The following is a 23,501-nucleotide window of genomic DNA, read 5'->3' on the forward strand; positions in this document are numbered from 1 at the left end:
GCAACGTCACAGAAAATGGTGACGTAGCAGCGACGTCGTTGTCGTCGTCGTTATGTGTGACACCAGCTTAAGGCTATGTGCGCACGTTGCGTACAGTCACTGCAGAAATTTCTGCAGCAATCTGAAGAGCACATGTGCGCTTTAAATCGCTGCAGAAATGTCCGTAGTGAAAAAAAAAAAAGCCGATTCCATGCGCTCTGCCTGCACCTCCTGCCATAGACAGAGCAGGAGCTGCCGGCAAAGCGCACGGAAGAAGTGACATGTCACTTCTTAGAACGCAGCGCTTCGGCAGTAGCCGAAGCGCTGCGCTCTAAAATGCCACGTGCGCACGGCCCCTGCACAATCTCAATAGACTGTGCAGGGGACGCAGGACGCATGCAGTTACGCTGCGCTACAAAGCGCAGCGTAACTGCATGTATTTGCGCAACATGCGCACATAGCCTAAGCTTACGAGCACAGCCCTCACTCCTCTTGGTATCTGAATTTTGTTATTGTGTTATGTCTCATATTGTCTGTACATGAACCCTCTGAATTGTAAAGTGCTGTAGAAGATGTTGGTGCTATATAAATAAAAATTATTATTAAATTATGGTTAATTTATATCATGTGTTTGATGCCTAAATAGATGGTGACGTGCATTATATGCCTTGTAAAATTCCTAACAGGGCTCCTGTTCTGCACAGTAGATTCTCCAGAAATAGGGTGGCCTTTTTAATCAAGTTGAACTCATTCAGAGATCATATCATTTTACACTTACAGAGCACTTGGTTCATGGCTAAGTTTTACTATCAGTTCCCCACAGCACCTGCTGTGAGTTCACAAAATTCTCACTCCTAATGCCAGAAGCTTCTTACACTTCCCTATTCTTGTATAAAGTGACACTAGATAAAACTGAAGCGCTGCAGTCTACAAGCTTGTGGATCATAGTTTACTCCTTCATCAATATCAAGACACAAACATGGAGTACCTGGGAGCTCACCTTGCCTTTAAGTCACGCTGGCACAAGACGGATGAAGAACTCTGCAGACATAGCATGTCATTTGTTCTTCACAAGGCAATACGAACAGATTTCTTTGCAAGCTACCTCTACTTACTAGAGAAATATCCTCTTGGTAAGTAAAAAAAATTGCATTTTATTGGGAAGTAAATCATGTAAATAAGAGCATCTCATCCCATGCTGGATCATTCAGTTTTATTTCTGGGTCCCATGTTGTACACAGTAGTACCAAGTTGAATATTCAAAATATGTGTGTGTGTGTGTGTGTGTGTGTGTGTGTGTGTGTGTGTGTGTGTGTGTGTGTGTGTGTTATATGATATCCCATTCATACTATGTATGCATTTGTTAGCTATTCTACACTTTAAAGATACTGTTACATGTATTACTGCTATATTGTATGTTATGTACATTTATCATAAACAGTACTGTGCAAAGGTTTTAGGCAGGTGTGGAAAAATGCTGCAAACTAAGAATGCATTTAAAAATAGAATTGTTAATAGTTTATCTTTATCAATTGTCAAAATGAAAAGTTGATGAACAAAAGAGAAATCTGACTTAAATCTATACTTGATGTGTCCATGCTTTGCCTTAAAACACCACTAATTCTTCTACGTACACTTGTAGTTAGGTACAGTTATTGAGAGATGATGTTCCAATCATCTTGGAGAACTAACTAAAGATCTTCTGTGGATTTAGGCTTGCGTACGTCATTCTGTCTCATCGTTTAATCCCAGAGTGGATGATAATGAGATCAGGGTTTTGTGGGGGTCATATCTCTTCCATAACTCCTTGATTTGCTTAGTCTGGGTTCTCATGAGCATATGCAAAATTGTTAATTTTACGTACAGAAAAAACTGATGCTCTATCAGGCCTCCTTCACACATCCGTGTAAAAAGCACGTTGTGCACGGTCCATTTTGGACATCCGTATGACCATCCGTGCGTCCGTGAGTGTAATTCGTGTGACATCCATGTGACCGGTATCCGTATGTCCATGTGACATGTCCGTGGGACATCCGTGTGACAGGTATCAGAAAAAAATGCATGATACCGAAATGAATGTTTTTTTAATGTGTAAAAGATGTGCAAAACCAGAAAAATGATAGATAAATGCTAGATAGATAGATAGATACATAGAGACATAGTTAGATAGCTTGTATAGCTATTTAGCAGAGTTAACAAATAATCTATGTAAAAAAAAGAAAACGTGGGGTTCCCCATAATTTCAATACCATCACAGGTACAGCAGCAGCTATGGGCTGCAATCCTCAGCTGTCAGCTAGTTTGGAAAAATAGAAAGGTTTCCATGCTTATTTTTTAAATTATTTTAATAAATAATTAAAAAAACAGCATAGGGTCACCTTCATTTTTTTCAAACTAGCCAAGGGACGGCTGACAACTGGGGGTTGATATTTTTAGGGTGGTTCTTTGGCCCTTCCCAGCCTAAAATAGTAGCCCGCAGTTGCCCCAGAGGAGACGCATCTATTAGATGCGCCATATCTGGCACTGTACTCAGCTCTTCCCTTTGCCCTTGTGCGATGGCAAATGGGTAATATATGGGGTTGATGTAAGATGTTAATTGCCAGCTAGCATCAATCCCTGGTATTAGTAATGGGTAGGCGTCTAGCAGACACCCCCATTACTAATTCAGTAGAAATATAACTAAAATATTTTATTTGAACAAACAGTCCCCTGACTGCAGCCCTCATTCACCAATTTATTAAAAAAAATGTTTTAAAAAAAAGTCTGCCATAATCCATAATTCCACAACATTCCCCAAAAGTGAATCTGAAAGACGTAAAAAGAGAAAATGATTAAAGATATAAAGACACCCTCATTCACCAATTTATTTCCCTGCAAAAACCCTAATCCAGGTAAGGAGTAATCGAAAAGGGGTCCCACAGTGTTCTAAGATTCACTTTCCCAGCCAATGAAGAACAGATTCCTCATTGGCAGAGAGAGCAGTCACTGCAGGCTCACACATTGCTGTGTGAGAGAGAATCACTACAGTGAACTGAAATGACCTTATGAGGTCACCCCAAGTCACTGCAACAGGTCACACAGCAATGTGTAAGCAGCTGTGGGCAGGGACAAGTAGTGACAGAATGAGTTCAGCGCAGTTCAATGTCTGTGACTCTCACGCCAAGTATCGCAAGAGCCAATGAACGTTGCTGAATTATTAATACAATATTATCTTCTGTTTCTGGTATGTGTCACATGGATGCCATCCACGTGAAGCCCGTATTTGACCCATAATGCCAGAAAAAAACTGACTTGTCTCTGTGTGACTCACCCGGAAATGCAGGTGTTTCACAGGGACACAGGGCCCAAGTGAAAACACTGAGGTGTGAAGATCTCTATTGACTTTAATTAGTATGCATGTGAACCTGCTGACAGTGGGTGTCAAAACGGACACCACCCAGTCCGGTGACACAGAGGTGTGAAGGAGGCCTCATCCATAGTCTTATCTGTATATCTTCCGTGAGTCCGTTTGTACATTCATATTTTGTGTGTACAATTTAATATATTATTGTTGTGGTCTTCTCTTCTTGAGATTAGTGACAGGCTGGACTCTCATTTTTCATCTGAGGCCATACACATTAAATGTGTGTTTTTCTTTTGCCAGTTGCTGGGATAATGTCAGTTGTCATTGCCAGCTGCAAGCCCATTAAACCTGCCCACGTGTTTCTCTGAGTACCACTTCCGGTCTGGATAAAAACCCTCTGCTCGCAGCAGAGGGTGCCAGATATTCAAATCAGTCTTGAGTTAGGCCTGGAGCTGAGAGGACGTGTTTGTCGCTGCCGCTGTCTGCTGTATGGGTGTGTTATACAGGGTGGGCCATAAGTATGGATACACCCTGATAAAATGGAAGTGGTTGCTGATATCACCTTACCGTTTGTGGCATATTAGTACATCGGAGGGGCAAAACATTTGGGACCGGGTGACACCCATGGCGGCTATCTGCAAAGCCGCCATTTTGAATTCAAAATTTTGAATTCACTCTTGACACACCGAGAGCAATACGGCAGATCCAGGATCCAGGAAGTGGGGCACCTGAAACAACAGATACAGAAGGCCTGTGGTAGCATTTCTTCTGCGGTATTGCTCTCGGTGTGTCAAGAGTGGGAGAAGAGAATTGCATTGACAATTCAACACAATTGGCAGCACTTTGAGTACATCTTGTACTGTAGTGGGTTACTGTTCTTGCTCCATGTCACAAACATCAATAACTCGATAAGGAATAAAGCTATGTTAAAAATGAGAACACCATTGTTTTTCTTGTGCAATTCTCTATGTGTTTGATGTGTCATATGACCCCCTTCCTATTGAAAAAAGTAAAGTTGAATTCAAAATGGTGGCTTTGCAGATGGCCGCCAAGGGCATCACCCGGCCTCAAATGTTTTGCCCCTTCCATGTACTAATATGCCACAAACGGTAAGGTGATATCAGCAACCAATTCCAATTTATCAGGGTGTATCCATACTGATGTCCAACCCTGTAATAGCCCGTTTTGTTACATTCTCCTTTCCTAAGATACCCCTTCCTGTACACCTTTTTTAGTTCCCTGGTGTTGGTCTTAGGTGTGCATGAGTGTTTGTTGCTACCCCTGTTAGTCTTTATTTGTCAGTGAGGTTGTTTACTTCTGTTCTTCCCCTTCCCCCCAGGTTATGGGTTGTGGAGGGGGGTCTTACCATCAGGGACAAGGACAGGAGATTGGGCTCCCAATGTCTCCCTGACCTCTCTAGCTTTAAGCGTACCTCTGAGTTGAGGGATAGTGTAGGGTACGCTTAGTCTGAGGAGCCATCTTACGCAAAAGATCTTCCGAGATTGGAATTGGTTGCTGATTGCTGGATTGCAGATTGTGTCTGATGCAACTGATCCGTCGCAGATTGTGTAAAAACTGATGCGACGGATCCAGCAAAAAACTGATCCGTTTTTTTTTTCTTTTCCATGCCAAAGGGAGAGAAAAAAAGAGCGAGAGCAACCCCATCATCACTGCACACACCGGCACTACCGACCCCATCATCACCGCACACACGCAGGCACTACCGCCCCCATTATCACCGCACACACGCAGGCACTACCGTTACATCATCACCGCACACACCTCGGCACTACCGCCCCCATCATCACCGCACACACCGGCTCTACCTGAGTGACATCATCGCTGACAGCGCAACTCACTTCAGTTGTTCTATGGAGCTCACAGGAGCCGCGGTGTTCTACGGCTGATCCTGTCAGCTGTCTGATGTAGCAGAGCTGAAAGCGTCGTGGGACCTCGTGTGGATTAAGTCGGACCTGGAGGGGTATTTGGGGGTTAATAAAGTGGTGAATGAGGGTTTTTTTTGTCTTTTATTTCAAATAAAGGATTTTTCTGTGATTGTGTTTATTTTCTTTAACTTACAGGTTAATCATGGAAGGTGTCTCATAGACGACTGCCATGATTAACCTAGGACTTAGTGGGAGCTTTGGGCTCCCATTAACACCTTATTTCCCTGATTACCACTGCACCAGGGCAATTTGGGATGAGCCGGGTAGAGTCTGTTGCATCTAATGGATGTGGCAATTCCGGGCAGCTGCTGGCTGATATTTTTAGGCTGGTGCTGCCCATCCTAAGAATACCAGCCATCAGCCATGTGGCTTTACCTTGGCTGGTATCAAAATTGGGGGGACTGCATGCCTTTTTTTTAAAATTATTTATTTTACTGGAAGATATACACTTGCCCACCGGCGGCTTTGATTCGTTGCAGTGAGACAGCTGTCACTCAGCGTGGGGGCGTCTGCCTGCAACCAATCATAGGCATCGGTGGGCAGGGGAAGCAGGGAATAGGAGATGGAATAATGAGCGGCTGGCATTTTCAAAAGCTGGAGAAGCCGCCAGAGCAGTGTGACAGCTGTGCAGCGCTGCGCCGGTGATCGGTGAGTATGAAGGAGGGAGAGACCGACAGAGAGAGACAGAGAGAGCGACCGACATCGACAGAGAGAGACCGACCAACAAAGAAAGAGACAGACCGACAGTGAGAGAGACCAACAGAGAGAGAGAGACTCTGGGCATGCACAGAAATAAAAAACGGATTCGTAGTTTGATTCCGTCATATGCCGGATGACGACGGATCCGGCGCCCATAGGCTTCCATTATACAACATGCTGGACGGCGCCGGATCCAGCGTTGTCCGTTTTTTGCTGAAGACAAAAAACGTTCCATGCTGCGTCCTTTCCGTCAGCCAGACGAAGAAATTTCGCTGGATCTGGCGGACGCCGCATGCAATGCAAGGCCATCTGGCACAATCCGGCACTAATACAAGTCAATGGGGAATAAAATGGATCCGGCGCCGGATCCGTTTTATCCGCATACTTCCAGATCATGCCTGATGGCAAAAATCTAATGCGTGAAAGTAGCCTAAGGGCTGCTTCTCACTTGCGAGTTTCTCGCAGTAGAGCAATGCGAGAAAATCTCGCATTGGAATCGGACACATGTTAGTGAATGATTCAGCTCTCATCTGCGATTTTTTTCTCAGTCCAAATCGGACTGAGAAAAAAATCGCAGCATGCTGCTTTTTTGCGAGTTTCTACTGCGAGTTTCTCCAATGCATGTGACATGTCCGTGGGACATCCGTGTGACAGGTATCAGAAAAAAATGCATGATACCGAAATGAATGTTTTTTTAATGTGTAAAAGATGTGCAAAACCAGAAAAATGATAGATAAATGCTAGATAGATAGATAGATACATAGAGACATAGTTAGATAGCTTGTATAGCTATTTAGCAGAGTTAACAAATAATCTATGTAAAAAAAAGAAAACGTGGGGTTCCCCATAATTTCAATACCATCACAGGTACAGCAGCAGCTATGGGCTGCAATCCTCAGCTGTCAGCTAGTTTGGAAAAATAGAAAGGTTTCCATGCTTATTTTTTAAATTATTTTAATAAATAATTAAAAAAACAGCATAGGGTCACCTTCATTTTTTTCAAACTAGCCAAGGGACGGCTGACAACTGGGGGTTGATATTTTTAGGGTGGTTCTTTGGCCCTTCCCAGCCTAAAATAGTAGCCCGCAGTTGCCCCAGAGGAGACGCATCTATTAGATGCGCCATATCTGGCACTGTACTCAGCTCTTCCCTTTGCCCTTGTGCGATGGCAAATGGGTAATATATGGGGTTGATGTAAGATGTTAATTGCCAGCTAGCATCAATCCCTGGTATTAGTAATGGGTAGGCGTCTAGCAGACACCCCCATTACTAATTCAGTAGAAATATAACTAAAATATTTTATTTGAACAAACAGTCCCCTGACTGCAGCCCTCATTCACCAATTTATTAAAAAAAATGTTTTAAAAAAAAGTCTGCCATAATCCATAATTCCACAACATTCCCCAAAAGTGAATCTGAAAGACGTAAAAAGAGAAAATGATTAAAGATATAAAGACACCCTCATTCACCAATTTATTTCCCTGCAAAAACCCTAATCCAGGTAAGGAGTAATCGAAAAGGGGTCCCACAGTGTTCTAAGATTCACTTTCCCAGCCAATGAAGAACAGATTCCTCATTGGCAGAGAGAGCAGTCACTGCAGGCTCACACATTGCTGTGTGAGAGAGAATCACTACAGTGAACTGAAATGACCTTATGAGGTCACCCCAAGTCACTGCAACAGGTCACACAGCAATGTGTAAGCAGCTGTGGGCAGGGACAAGTAGTGACAGAATGAGTTCAGCGCAGTTCAATGTCTGTGACTCTCACGCCAAGTATCGCAAGAGCCAATGAACGTTGCTGAATTATTAATACAATATTATCTTCTGTTTCTGGTATGTGTCACATGGATGCCATCCACGTGAAGCCCGTATTTGACCCATAATGCCAGAAAAAAACTGACTTGTCTCTGTGTGACTCACCCGGAAATGCAGGTGTTTCACAGGGACACAGGGCCCAAGTGAAAACACTGAGGTGTGAAGATCTCTATTGACTTTAATTAGTATGCATGTGAACCTGCTGACAGTGGGTGTCAAAACGGACACCACCCAGTCCGGTGACACAGAGGTGTGAAGGAGGCCTCATCCATAGTCTTATCTGTATATCTTCCGTGAGTCCGTTTGTACATTCATATTTTGTGTGTACAATTTAATATATTATTGTTGTGGTCTTCTCTTCTTGAGATTAGTGACAGGCTGGACTCTCATTTTTCATCTGAGGCCATACACATTAAATGTGTGTTTTTCTTTTGCCAGTTGCTGGGATAATGTCAGTTGTCATTGCCAGCTGCAAGCCCATTAAACCTGCCCACGTGTTTCTCTGAGTACCACTTCCGGTCTGGATAAAAACCCTCTGCTCGCAGCAGAGGGTGCCAGATATTCAAATCAGTCTTGAGTTAGGCCTGGAGCTGAGAGGACGTGTTTGTCGCTGCCGCTGTCTGCTGTATGGGTGTGTTATACAGGGTGGGCCATAAGTATGGATACACCCTGATAAAATGGAAGTGGTTGCTGATATCACCTTACCGTTTGTGGCATATTAGTACATCGGAGGGGCAAAACATTTGGGACCGGGTGACACCCATGGCGGCTATCTGCAAAGCCGCCATTTTGAATTCAAAATTTTGAATTCACTCTTGACACACCGAGAGCAATACGGCAGATCCAGGATCCAGGAAGTGGGGCACCTGAAACAACAGATACAGAAGGCCTGTGGTAGCATTTCTTCTGCGGTATTGCTCTCGGTGTGTCAAGAGTGGGAGAAGAGAATTGCATTGACAATTCAACACAATTGGCAGCACTTTGAGTACATCTTGTACTGTAGTGGGTTACTGTTCTTGCTCCATGTCACAAACATCAATAACTCGATAAGGAATAAAGCTATGTTAAAAATGAGAACACCATTGTTTTTCTTGTGCAATTCTCTATGTGTTTGATGTGTCATATGACCCCCTTCCTATTGAAAAAAGTAAAGTTGAATTCAAAATGGTGGCTTTGCAGATGGCCGCCAAGGGCATCACCCGGCCTCAAATGTTTTGCCCCTTCCATGTACTAATATGCCACAAACGGTAAGGTGATATCAGCAACCAATTCCAATTTATCAGGGTGTATCCATACTGATGTCCAACCCTGTAATAGCCCGTTTTGTTACATTCTCCTTTCCTAAGATACCCCTTCCTGTACACCTTTTTTAGTTCCCTGGTGTTGGTCTTAGGTGTGCATGAGTGTTTGTTGCTACCCCTGTTAGTCTTTATTTGTCAGTGAGGTTGTTTACTTCTGTTCTTCCCCTTCCCCCCAGGTTATGGGTTGTGGAGGGGGGTCTTACCATCAGGGACAAGGACAGGAGATTGGGCTCCCAATGTCTCCCTGACCTCTCTAGCTTTAAGCGTACCTCTGAGTTGAGGGATAGTGTAGGGTACGCTTAGTCTGAGGAGCCATCTTACGCAAAAGATCTTCCGAGATTGGAATTGGTTGCTGATTGCTGGATTGCAGATTGTGTCTGATGCAACTGATCCGTCGCAGATTGTGTAAAAACTGATGCGACGGATCCAGCAAAAAACTGATCCGTTTTTTTTTTCTTTTCCATGCCAAAGGGAGAGAAAAAAAGAGCGAGAGCAACCCCATCATCACTGCACACACCGGCACTACCGACCCCATCATCACCGCACACACGCAGGCACTACCGCCCCCATTATCACCGCACACACGCAGGCACTACCGTTACATCATCACCGCACACACCTCGGCACTACCGCCCCCATCATCACCGCACACACCGGCTCTACCTGAGTGACATCATCGCTGACAGCGCAACTCACTTCAGTTGTTCTATGGAGCTCACAGGAGCCGCGGTGTTCTACGGCTGATCCTGTCAGCTGTCTGATGTAGCAGACCTGAAAGCGTCGTGGGACCTCGTGTGGATTAAGTCGGACCTGGAGGGGTATTTGGGGGTTAATAAAGTGGTGAATGAGGGTTTTTTTTGTCTTTTATTTCAAATAAAGGATTTTTCTGTGATTGTGTTTATTTTCTTTAACTTACAGGTTAATCATGGAAGGTGTCTCATAGACGACTGCCATGATTAACCTAGGACTTAGTGGGAGCTTTGGGCTCCCATTAACACCTTATTTCCCTGATTACCACTGCACCAGGGCAATTTGGGATGAGCCGGGTAGAGTCTGTTGCATCTAATGGATGTGGCAATTCCGGGCAGCTGCTGGCTGATATTTTTAGGCTGGTGCTGCCCATCCTAAGAATACCAGCCATCAGCCATGTGGCTTTACCTTGGCTGGTATCAAAATTGGGGGGACTGCATGCCTTTTTTTTAAAATTATTTATTTTACTGGAAGATATACACTTGCCCACCGGCGGCTTTGATTCGTTGCAGTGAGACAGCTGTCACTCAGCGTGGGGGCGTCTGCCTGCAACCAATCATAGGCATCGGTGGGCAGGGGAAGCAGGGAATAGGAGATGGAATAATGAGCGGCTGGCATTTTCAAAAGCTGGAGAAGCCGCCAGAGCAGTGTGACAGCTGTGCAGCGCTGCGCCGGTGATCGGTGAGTATGAAGGAGGGAGAGACCGACAGAGAGAGACAGAGAGAGCGACCGACATCGACAGAGAGAGACCGACCAACAAAGAAAGAGACAGACCGACAGTGAGAGAGACCAACAGAGAGAGAGAGACTCTGGGCATGCACAGAAATAAAAAACGGATTCGTAGTTTGATTCCGTCATATGCCGGATGACGACGGATCCGGCGCCCATAGGCTTCCATTATACAACATGCTGGACGGCGCCGGATCCAGCGTTGTCCGTTTTTTTGCTGAAGACAAAAAACGTTCCATGCTGCGTCCTTTCCGTCAGCCAGACGAAGAAATTTCGCTGGATCTGGCGGACGCCGCATGCAATGCAAGGCCAACTGGCACAATCCGGCACTAATACAAGTCAATGGGGAATAAAATGGATCCGGCGCCGGATCCGTTTTATCCGCATACTTCCAGATCATGCCTGATGGCAAAAATCTAATGCGTGAAAGTAGCCTAAGGGCTGCTTCTCACTTGCGAGTTTCTCGCAGTAGAGCAATGCGAGAAAATCTCGCATTGGAATCGGACACATGTTAGTGAATGATTCAGCTCTCATCTGCGATTTTTTTCTCAGTCCAAATCGGACTGAGAAAAAAATCGCAGCATGCTGCTTTTTTGCGAGTTTCTACTGCGAGTTTCTCCAATGCAAGTCTATGGGAGCGTGTAAAAAATCGGATGTCACGGGACGGCACTCACACCATCCTAGTGACATCCGATTTTCTAAATACATTTCTCGCATGTTTCCTAAAACACTGGAAACGAGCGATGTCTCCCAATGTCTGTCAATCACTATTCTCTGTCAGTCGGTCTCTCCCTCTCGGTCTCTATTCTCTCTCTGTCGGTCCGTCACTATCTCTGTCCCTCTCTCACAGTCTGTCGGTCAGTTTCCCCCCCTCTCTCATACTTACCGTTCCCCGTTCTCCGGCGCTGCACGGCTTTCTCACTGCTGCGGCGGCTTTTACTATTTTGAAAAAGCCGGCCGCTCATTAAACAATCTCGTATTCCCTGCTTTCCCCGCCCACAGGCGCCTATGATTGGTTGCAGTGAGACACGCCCCCACGCTGAGTGACAGGTGTCACACTGCACCCAATCACAGCAGCCGGTGGGCGGGTCTATACTGTGCAGTGAAATAAATAAATAAATAATTAAAAAAAATGGCGTGCGGTTCCCCCCAATTTTAATACCAGCCAGATAAAGCCATACGGCTGAAGGCTGGTATTCTCAGGATGGGGAGCTCCACGTTATGGGGAGCCCCCCAGCCTAACAATATCAGCCAACAGCCGCCCAGAATTGCCGCATACATTATATGCGACAGTTCTGGGACTGTACCCGGCTCTTCCCGATTTGCCCTGGTGTGTTGGCAAATCAGGGTAATAAGGAGTTATTGGCAGCCCATAGCTGCCAATAAGTCCTAGATTAATCATGTCAGGCGTCTATGAGACACCCTCCATGATTAATCTGTAAGTTACAGTAAATAAACACACACACATGAAAAAATCCTTTATTAGAAATAAAAAACACAAACACATTCCCTCATTACCGATTTAATAAGCCCCAAAAAGCCCTCCATGTCCGGCGTACTCCACGGACCTCCAGCGTCGCTTCCAGCATGAAGGTGACAGGAGCTGCAGAAGACACCGCCGCTCCGGTCACCTCCAAGCAACAACTGAGGTGAGTAGCGCGATCAGCTGCTGTCACTGAGGTTACCCGCTGTCACTGGATCCAGCGGTGACAGCGATTAACCTCAGTGACACCTCAGCAGATCGCGCTACTCACCTCAGTTGCTGCTTGGAGGTGACCGGAGCGGCGGTGTCTTCTGCAGCTCCTGTCACCTTCATGCTGGAAGCGACGCTGGAGGTCCGTGGAGTACGCCGGACATGGAGGGCTTTTTGGGGCTTATTAAATTGGTAATGAGGGAATGTGTTTGTGTTTTTTATTTCTAATAAAGGATTTTTTCGGGTGTGTGTGTTTTTTTACTGTAATTTACAGATTAATCATGGAGGGTGTCTCATAGACGCCTGACATGATTAATCTAGGACTTATTGGCAGCTATGGGCTGCCAATAACTCCTTATTACCCCGATTTGCCAACGCACCAGGGCAAATCGGGAAGAGCCGGGTACAGTCCCAGAACTGTCGCATATAATGTATGCGGCAATTCTGGGCGGCTGTTGGCTGATATTGTTAGGCTGGGGGGCTCCCCATAACGAGGAGCTCCCCATCCTGAGAATACCAGCCTTCAGCCGTATGGCTTTATCTGGCTGGTATTAAAATTGGGGGGACCGCACGCCATTTTTTTTAATTATTTATTTATTTATTTCACTGCACAGTATAGACACGCCCACCGGCTGCTGTGATTGGGTGCAGTGTGACACCTGTCACTCAGCGTGGGGGCGTGTCTCACTGCAACCAATCATAGGCGCCTGTGGGCGGGGAAAGCAGGGAATACGAGATTGTTTAATGAGCGGCCGGCTTTTTCAAAATAGTAAAAGCCGCCGGAGCAGTGAGAAAGCCGTGCAGCACGGCGCCGGGGATCGGTGAGTATGAGAGAGGGCTGCTAACTTCAGTCACTCAGGGGATTAGCGGTCACCGGTGAGCCCTTCACTGGTGACCGCTAATCAGGACGCGGCACAGACAGAGCCGCCACATGACAATGAAATCGGGTTAAGTTCACCCGAGTTCATTCTGACAGTGCGGCTCTGTCTGTGTCTGCTGTCATCTGCCATTCAGCTCTGCTACATGGCTGTCTGTGTCTGCTGTCAGCGGCCATGTAGCAGCGCTGAATGGCAGATGACATAGTAAAAAATACGCATTACACACGCATTACACACGCATTACACACGCTTGTAAAATCTCAGAAATAGCATCGCAACTGCGTTGCACTCGCACCTAACGTGAACTAAAATCAGCCGAGTTTTTTTCAGCCCAGTCGGACCGATTTTACTCGCATAGATGTGTTTCCACCCTAAGGGTGTGTCTGACACAGGTCTTAATTAGCTTGTTTGGCACATGGAGTCAATGTGTGTTTTGGAGCAGTGTATGGGAAGCACTGCATGAGGAGAAGCCTCTGAGGGAAAAGAGGCTGTTTATCCCAGAGAGGTCTGAAACCTCTGTAAGCAATCCGTCTGAAGGAACAGAGGGTTGGCTTCACATGTGAGTGAAGGCTGAGGGAGCTCTACTCAGGATACTGGAAAAGAGGGGCGTAACGACCGCGGCAGCTTTGGGGCTCAGAGGACGCCCAACCGGAGCTGCGCTACTGTTAATTATATCGGCGCATACAGCGCGCCGATGTAGTTAACCTCTGCGGTAATGCTGAGAAATATGATTTCCCTGCACTGCTGCATGAGCGCACGCACAGGACATCAGAGTCCCAGCGTGGTGACGTTGATATCTTGCGCGCGCGATGAGACTGCTCTGATTCGTCGGCGCTGGGGCCACCAGGAGAACCCTGAAGACGGCGTGCCGTTTCGCTAGAACTTAGCTTCCACGGGTCCAGTGCAAACTGCCATGCAGCACCGCCCTTTTAACACAAATGGTGCGGGTACTGCATTAGAAGAGTGATTTAAAATGCAAATGCAAGTATACAATTAGTAGCCGTAAAAATCAGGTGAAGACTTCAAGGGTATTAACATATCACAGTCTAATACACATATCTCTCAAAATACAATAATATACAAAAGGCGGACAGAATCACAATCCCTACAAGAACAGAACAAAATTCTGATGTACAGTACAGCGAGCACAAAAACAGTAGAAATTATTTTAAATTAGTGAAAAAAATTTTTTTCAGAGACAATGTATGCAATAATGTTAAAATGCAAAACAGTAGCTATTAATCAACGCCATGATCAGATAGTGCTAGCAAAACAAGGGTGTCACAGTCAGGATGTCATATAGTCGACATGTCAAAAAAAAAAAAAAAAAAGGTTCTTTAAAGAAAAACTGACAAGTCGTTTCTGTCATTCAAACCTAGCGGTCCCATTGCGTTTAGATCCAGAATCAATCTGGATTCTTTTTGTAACAGCGTGCGGTGCGTGTCGCCGCCTCTGCTGCTAGGATTGACTTTAAACAGACCAGCAAAAGAAAGTAGATTGGAATTACTATTATGGCATTCCTGCATGTGTTTAATAAGTCTTGCTGAAGCTATCCCTGATATTAAGGATTTGCAATGTTCCCTAAAACGGACGTAAAGGGGCCGGATAGTTTTTCCAATGTAATAAAAATTGCAGGGGCAGAATAATGCATACACTATATAAGTGGACTTGCATGATATGAAATCATTAACCCTGAGGTACTCACACCCCACTTTTATTACATCCCCCGTTTTATGGGCCGAACAGAAAGGACAATTCCCACATCTAAAATTACCCTTAATTTTTTTCTTGTCTAACCATGTCTTTTCCTTTGTGGGCACGAATCTATTTTTTACAAAAGGTCGCCTAAATTATGGCCTCTTCTGTAAGATACCAAGTATCCTCTTTAACCAGGTCTCTAAGGTCTTTATCGTTTTTCAACAAATGCCAGTGTCTCTTTATGCTGGATCTCACAATGTCAAACATAGAATTGTATTTGAAATTGTATTTGAATTGTATTTGAAATTGAAGGTGCATCTATCCCCGGCGGCATTATGCGGCATTTTTCCTGGTATTTTTTTAAAAAAAAATTTGCGAGGTCTATCATGATCATTCGTCGCCATCGCAGTCCTGTCTAAAGCAGCTTCTATGATCCTAGAGGGATAACCTCATTCAAGTAAGCGTGCCTTTAAATCAGAGGCTTGCTCTTCAAATTTGCGAGGATCATTATTAATACGTTTTAAACACAAGAACTGACTATATGGGAGAGAGGTTCTGGTATGGGAAGGATGAGCGCTATTAAAATGCAGCAAATTATTAACGGCTGTAGGTTTTCTGTGGACCTCCCTAAGGATGGTCCCATCATTCACTGTCAGTTTAATGTCCAGGAAAACAAGTTCCTGGCCGCCAAACTGACTAGTGAATAGCATATTAAAAGCATTAGTGGTATTCAGATAAGTGACAAACCGCTCAAACTCTGATTCTGTACCATCCCATACCAGAAATACATCATCCACATATCTTGCGTACATCTTTATATGTCTAAGGAATGGATTACCAAGACTATATATTAGTTTATCCTCTAAAGCTGCTAGGTAAAGGTTTGCGAAAATGCAAGCTGCGGGGGTACCCATTGCGGTACCCCCGCACTGCAAATACCATTGTTCTCCAAAGGTAAAAGCATTATGACTCAATACAAAGTCAAATGCTTCTGCCACAAATGCCACCAGGGAAGGATCCTGCCCAAATTTTATCAGGACTTCTTTGACAGTCTGCACACCGAGATCTTGAGGGATCTGGGTGTACAGACTCTCAATGTCCAGCGAAACCAGTTGGAACCCGTCCTGCCATTGAAAATTATTTAGCATTTCCATAAAATCACCCGTATCTCTTATGTAAGAGGGAATCATTTTAGACACAGGCTTCAGCAACCATTCAAGATACTGGGAAAGGGGTTCAGTCAGGGATCCCATCCCCGAGACTATGGGGCGGCCGAGGGGGGAGGACAAGCTCTTATGTATTTTAGGTAAATAATACCAGTGTGCTTTTTGTGGAAAAATTGGCAAAAGCTTTTCAGCAGTATTTTTTGTTAAGATATTGTTATTCACCCATTTGAATACGAAGCTTCTTAATTGCTTCACATAAGTCCAAGTAGGATCACTGGGTAATTTCCTATACACACTGGCATTATTTAGCTGTCTTTCAGACTCCACTTGATAGGATTTTTTTGACAGCAGAACCACCGCACCGCCCTTATCAGCCCTTCTGATAATTAAATCACGATTATTCTGCAACAACCTAAGCGCCTTAGATTCGTTATTAGACAAGTTTTTTACAGATGGTATATATTTAAGGGCTTCCAGGTCTCTGGTCACTAATTCCTGGAATAAATCCACACTGTTACCTGGAGTCAGTGGAGGGAAAAAAGTAGATTTTAAACCTTTTTTAAAAGGGGTAGATACAGTACAGTCAGGGTCAATGTCGTCCATTAAATCAGTCGGGGTAAGGTCTGGGTTATTTAGGCTAAGAAGTAAGCGTACGTCCTGTTCCAGGGAGGGTGTGCTCCCCTGGCCTCCAAAGAAGCCAAGGGGGCCAACCCTACATTGTTGCTCACCTATAGCTCCTGATTGAACACTCTTTTTCTGAGTGCTGTAATACTTTTTTAGGTGTAGTTTCTTGCAACCCTTATATAGGTCTATACGAAAATCTGTAAGGTTGAACTCTTCAGGAAGGCAAAAATTCAAGCCTTTTCTGAGTACAGAGTACATGTCAGCTGTAAGGGGGAAAGAAGTCAAGTTAAACACTGTATTATTCGATGCATTAATTTGCTTACCAACTGGCAACAAATCCAGCGATACATTTAGACTGTGAACATCTATTAAGTCCTCCAAGAGACCTGTTTCCGCTTCCCGGGATTGAGGGTCCCCTCTCCGCCCTCGTCTGTCACCCCTCTTAACTCGCCTCCCAAAGGGGGGGCAGACGAGAGCGGAGCCCGAGAAGCAGCCGCAGGCGTTGGTTTTTTATGCCTGACCACGAGCTTCTCCCCCCAACTGGAGTCGGAGTCCGTCGTCCAAGCGTTCTTTTTCTTATTAACATATTTATTTGAATATTTATGAGAAGATCTTTTAAAATTATAGGCTGAAGATCGGGATTTGTTCCAAGAAAAAACTTGCTGGTTGTCATAGTCCATTTTATCTCTAATGTATTTCTCTCTCTTCCTTTCCTTTATTTGCGCCTGCAGTGGTATTAATTTTTTATCCAATTTAGTCAGAAAAGACCCCCAAGCCTCCTCAGTAATGCGGTTTTCCAATTCCTTTCTTAGGTCCAGCAGCTCAGTGGTGATCTTCTTATGCTCTTCCTCATTCTTTGCCAATACAATCTGCAGGAATCTCATAGAACTCTCCTGTAATACCTTATCCCACTCTTGTTTAAAAATAACATCGTCCTGATAAAAAGAAATCTGTTTCACAATTCTGAGGCCTCGCGGCACTCGTTCACAGTCCTTATAAGACTTTAAGGATTGTACAGTCCAGAAGAGGTTAATCTCTTTTTCCGCTAGAGATATAATACGTGTTTCAAGACTTTTACTGCCCAAAATCTCTAGATTCACTTTGTCGTTGCAGCAACTAAAAAACGTTGAGGCGTCTTCCCTCCCCGCAGTGATGCCGCTCTCAGTACCCTTGAAGTCTTCACCTGCTGTTTGCGGCTACTAATTGTATACTTGCATTTGCATTTTAAATCACTCTGCTAATGCAGTACCCGCACCATTTGTGTTAAAAGGGCGGTGCTGCATGGCAGTTTGCACTGGACCCATGGAAGCTAAGTTCTAGCGAAACGGCACGCCGTCGTCCGGCGTTGTATGGCTTGTCTCACCCTCCCCACCGCTTGTTCCTTCATGTTTCCCCTGCAATAAAGATGGAGTGATATGGTGATCATCTGGAGTGCGACTTTCTTTCTCCTTTGGATTTATCTTGGTCTTCACCGCAAGTCTGCACCATGATCCCCTCCATGGCTCAGTAGGGCTCAAGTAGCTGAACGTGTAGTAACACGCGGAGTAGGTGGTGCACCGGGACTCTTACCTCTTTCATTCATAAGGACTTGTGCTATACCGTAAGTGCACACCTATTTATTTCCGCGTAAGTAACAATTATACACTTCGTTATTTGCTGCTTTGTGTAAACCCCTGGCCTTTTGTTGAAACATGGCAGAAGCCGCTATGGATTTTACTGAGAGCGGCGTCACTGCAGGGAGGGAAGACGCCTCAACGTTTTTTAGTTGCTGCAACGACAAAGTGAATCTAGAGATTTTGGGCAGTAAAAGTCTTGAAACACGTATTATATCTCTAGCGGAAAAAGAGATTAACCTCTTCTGGACTGTACAATCCTTAAAGTCTTATAAGGACTGTGAACGAGTGCCGCGAGGCCTCAGAATTGTGAAACAGATTTCTTTTTATCAGGACGATGTTATTTTTTTTGCTATTTTTAAACAAGAATGGGATAAGGTATTACAGGAGAGTTCTATAAGATTCCTGCAGATTGCATTGGCAAAGAATGAGGAAGAGTATAAGAAGATCACCACCCCGGGGTCGAAGGGTTTTCACCCAACACGTCGCCGGGCCGGGGGTGCAGATCCTCTGCATCATCACGGGCTGGCCTGGCCCGGTTTTGTAACACCGAGAAGTACAGGAGGGAGGGAAGGTGCTGGATGGGAGGAAGGATAGAGGATGTGGGTGGTAGTGACGGTTAGTAAAGTCTGTTTTAGATCATGACGCCACCTGTGGTCCACGGCCAGAGATGGGCCACCACTGCGGGTGCTGCTCTCCAGGGCTGATGGTGAAGGTCGCAGCCGGGATGGTGTCGCTCCCCACAGGCGGAGCGGTATTTCCCCGGGAAGGATGATGGAGGACGGATGGGGATGGTGGTAGTCCCTGTTGGCGCCGCATCGCTGGGCAACAGTGCCGGCAAATAGTACTGCCGGTGCCCGTGGAAGTCTTTCTAGTGAAGTGATCCCCGTTTGCTATCCGGAACCCAGGCTGAGCCTCTAGCTCCAATCCACGGGCCCACAAAGAAAGAGAAACACTCCTGACTCGACTCCTGTTATCTGTGCGAGATGTTATCCCAAGCTGTACCCGGGTGTCTTACCATGTTAAAGTGACAGGGCGGGTACACCCTTACCTATGTATATACAAATTAGGCACACTGAATACAGTTTTATGGTAAAACAATAATTATCACTAGTTGCTGCTGTACTGGAATGGTAGTATTTAAAATATCCAAGATTTCAAATATCTGATCATCTAAATAGTTTGTGGATTCTACTAATTTATCCCACATTTGCATAATCATTGGATATACAAATAGAGTGCTAACAATTTTATTCGCTGTCCCCATTTGTACCACATGGGGTCGTCCTGATTTTCGAGGTTTGTTGTCCGCTGCTTTTTTAAATACCATATGTTTGGGTAATATCCTTACGTCTTCTTGATACTACGGTAAGATTAAAGTAGCAGGGGTCAATCGGGCTAGAGTACAAGTTCCATGGATCCCTATTGGAAGCCATTTATAAGCACTATCCCCACAGATCCAGTACATTTTATGTGGGAGATGCCACAGGGCTGAATGTTGCAATACTAATCGATGCACTAGATCAATGAAAATAGTAACATTTTACAATACACACCAGCCAGGATTTTGCCCTATTGGACTACAGTAACCTGCTTCTGGACTATCACAAGTTTCTTGTCCCGGTGAATATTCAGCTTATTCATTACACATTAAATTTCCTATCATACTACTACAGGTGTCAATAGTCCCACTTGAAAACATACTAGCAAAGACCATGACTTATTATGAATAATGCATTCCAACAACATGGGCTTAAAGGCATCCGCCGTATTTAATTTGATTTTAAAACTGATTTGTATATTGTCCATGTGTAGAGTTCCCAACTTAGTTAATCAAGTTTTATTTCTTGGCACCCAAGATCCTCCTTTAAATGCCAAATACTGCAGATTTTTACTTGTTCCACTCATATTCCCTTGCCACCAAAGGAGGTTTCCCGTCCTACTATCGGTATGGGTACAGTCATATTCCATAACTGAGAATTCCGAGTGTCATTGTTTGCTAAGGTATTAGTGTACCGCCCCCATGTCAGCGGCCGAGCCGCTCGAATCCGGAACCGCGGTGGCTCGAGGGGTCTCCGGACCTGGGGGGTCGTGCGGACACTCGAATTTAAAAAGGGGGGATATATACAGGGGGTTAGAAGTTTGTGACGCCACCCACAATGCGTGGTAAGATGGAGTACCACCGCTGCTGTTGGGAGTGCCCGGTGGCGATGGTATGGCAGCAAGGTGTTTAACCCCTCCGTGGGTAGGGGGGGTTGCCCCGGGGCGCGGTGATGGTAGTGAAGGGGTGCCGTTGGGGAGGAAAGGGTTTTCTGTGTACTCACTCAGTCCAAAAATACTGACACCGACACCTTGTAAACCAGAATTCTGAGCACCGCTGCAGCAGGGAGGGAGCACGCCTGGATCCGTGCCCCTTGGTGTTGCTTGTTAGCCTGTGACCTTTTCCATGGCACTTTCTTCACTATTTGGACCCTGTAGTGTGAAACTAGTCGTGTCCCGCTCACCCGTATGGCTAACTGAGTGAGCTTGCTCTCAGGGTTCAAGGTTGGTATTTTCTGGACTATGAATTGGGAAAGTCCTATCCCCTCATTGCGCTAGTACCCCGATTTTGGAGCGGGTGGAGGATGAATCTTGAAGACTTCACCCTCGTCTGGTAAATTACCGGGATGCGTGAAGCTACTTCCCGGCCTAGGGTCCACGTACCCCGTCGTGCCCTGACCCCTGACCGGAGATGGCTCAAGGCCCCAGGCTGCCCTCCTCGGCAGATCCGTGCCCCTTGACACAATCCCCTACGACCGGGGTTCCAGCTCCTACCAGGCCTAGACCAACGTCTGCCACCTAGTATTCCACGGGCAGCCCTGCTCCTGACCTCCTCCAACTACTTGTAACCTCTCCTCTCGAGAGTCACTGCACATGCTCCTGCTCCTAACACTTCTGACTCTCCCCTATCAACCCCCCAAGTGGGTGGCCCTATTCCCTTCAGGCCCCCCAATGGTGTGTCTGGTGGGTGTGGTGCAGAGTGTTCCTAGGGTTTTGACTGTCTCTGCTCTTAGCAACACCGAAGGCCAGGGATCCATAACCAAGGAGGATTTGGATACTGTGCAGAAGAGCAGATTGCACAATACCCTGTGATGACCTGATAGCCCAGGGCGTCACATTAGAACTACTGTTCCATGTTAAAATATCCTCCATTGTAACAGGGACAGCTACAAAAGGAATGCTTGTAGCTGGAGAATGGGTGCAAATCCAGCAATCCGCATGTTGACTACCATTCAATGCCTCAGAGATCACTTGAAGATGTATATTGGCCATTGGTTCCTCATGATATAGACTTGTCCATCCCGTTGTCATGGAAAATAGCATGGGCCATATCCACTACATTTCACACTTCATTTTCTAGATTGACCAAAAATTCTGCACCAAGGACTCAATAAACTCATTTTCACTTCTGTAATCAAGAGACACAAGCATTATTCCCGCAAATAGCATTTTTCTTGGGGAACATACTCCCACTTCTCAACCCCGAGTCTCATTACTAACCTTCGAACCCCATTAAAACAATGACAAACAAACACAAACACATACAAACACATAGAAAACACCTTCTAAGGTGTCCAAATGGTGACAAACAACTCACAAGACACCACAAACATATGGAAAGTGACAAGTACATATACTGATGCTGAAACCAAAGAGCTGGACGAGTAAAAGGAGGAGGAGACACAGATATAGGCATCTCATGCCCTTCTAAAATCATGTAAAACACAGCAAGCGGACTCCAACCAGAGTCTCCCTTTTTTCCAAAAATTGGGCCACAGACACCACTTAAGTGGCATCACTTGTCCCCCAGTTGCAAACTTGACAGGTAGATTTGCATGAAGTACATTCAAAAATCCACAAGCATTTACTCTCCCCAGGATGACACAGGGGTAGAAAAGTCCTTGCGGATCCATGACTTGTTCATCTTGATGAACTTTAGTCTGTCCACATTGTCACTGGACAGACGTGTGCGCTTATCTGAAAGCACACACCCAGCAGCACTGAAGACACGTTCCGAGAGAAAGCTGGCTGCGGGACACGACAAGATCTCCAAGGTGTAAGTGGCAAGCTCAGGCCATTTTTCAAGATTGGAAGCCCAAAATGAGCAAGGCTCCAGTTGCAGAGTCATGGCATCTATAGTTGTCGCGGGCGGAGGAGGGGATGCCGCGCTCTCCCTCTGCTCAGGTCCGGCTGCCGCTGCGGCTGCTGCGGCCTGCTGCCGCCGCTGCTCGGTGGCTCGAGCGATGGGCCGGATCCCGGGGACTCGAGCGGCGCTCCTCACCCGTGAGTGAAAAGGGGATTGGTGTTTTGGGATAGTTTATTGTCCGTGACGCCACCCACAGTTGTGGTGATTTGTTAACACCACCGCTGCTCTGTATGGGGAGCCCGGGAGTGATGGTATGGACCAGCCAGTTGTTGATGTGCCCCTCCGTGGGCAGGGGTTGTGGTGCTCCCGGGGCCCAGTGGTGGGATTGGAATGGTGGATAGGCGGGTCTGGGGCCCGTGGAGGTGCAGGGGCGCAGGGGCAGCGCTGTGCCGCATGGCACGGAGGTACTCACTCAGCCAGTAAACACGACACAGTTCTCGGTAAACAAACGGCTGGTTGGAGGGGTCCCTCGGACGGTTACGGTGCTGCGGTTCCCTGCAGTTAGCGGTGACGGTCTCTTCCCTGCACCTATGTAAAGTCTCTTTGGTAGCGATGGGTCCCCACCGGTTACACGCTCCTCGGCTTGGATATGTGCCGGAGGAGCCTCTCTCTTGCCCGCAGGTGCTGGCCCTGGGAAACTGGTGCCTTGGCGGTGGCGGTGTCTCCCCTTAATGGTCGGACTGTTGCCTTTAATCGGGACTTGGTTGTTAGGAGACAGAGGTCCCCTTCACTGACGGATTTGGCAAATTATGGCGACTCCTAGCCTTGCCGGGATCCGAAAGGCCCCTGCCCTGGTGCTGACTGTTCTTCGTATACTGCTCCGGTACCGTCGGGTCACTACCCGTCCGCGGTCCTTCCAGCAACCTCCGAGCAGTCCCCCTGCAGACTATCACCGCCGTCTGCTGACCTTGCTGTCTCAGTCCGGGGCACACACCCGGACCAACTTCAGGCTTTCTAAACTGTTTCTTTTTACTTTACTTCAGCTTCTCTCCTAAGCTCCTCTACCACTTCACCTCCTTCTACTTTCACTTCCCTCACTTCACTTTACTCCTTCCACTTCCTCCTCCAAACTCTATCTGCC

At 46.0% G+C, this 23,501-nt stretch overlaps 1 protein-coding gene across 1 annotated transcript in view; it reads left to right on the plus strand.

Annotated features, from left to right (window-relative positions):
• Positions 1–806: 806 nt before the first annotated feature.
• NTMT2 (N-terminal Xaa-Pro-Lys N-methyltransferase 2) overlaps positions 807–23,501 on the plus strand; it is a 934,068-nt gene continuing 911,373 nt past the window's right edge. The window contains exon 1 of the mRNA XM_075321950.1: positions 807–1,112. Coding sequence (XP_075178065.1) covers positions 959–1,112 — 154 coding nt within the window. The 5' untranslated portion in view covers positions 807–958. The remainder of the gene's footprint in view (positions 1,113–23,501) is intronic.

The sequence above is a fragment of the Anomaloglossus baeobatrachus genome, chromosome 8 (genome assembly GCF_048569485.1).
Source record: "Anomaloglossus baeobatrachus isolate aAnoBae1 chromosome 8, aAnoBae1.hap1, whole genome shotgun sequence".
Lineage (NCBI taxonomy): Eukaryota > Metazoa > Chordata > Amphibia > Anura > Aromobatidae > Anomaloglossus > Anomaloglossus baeobatrachus.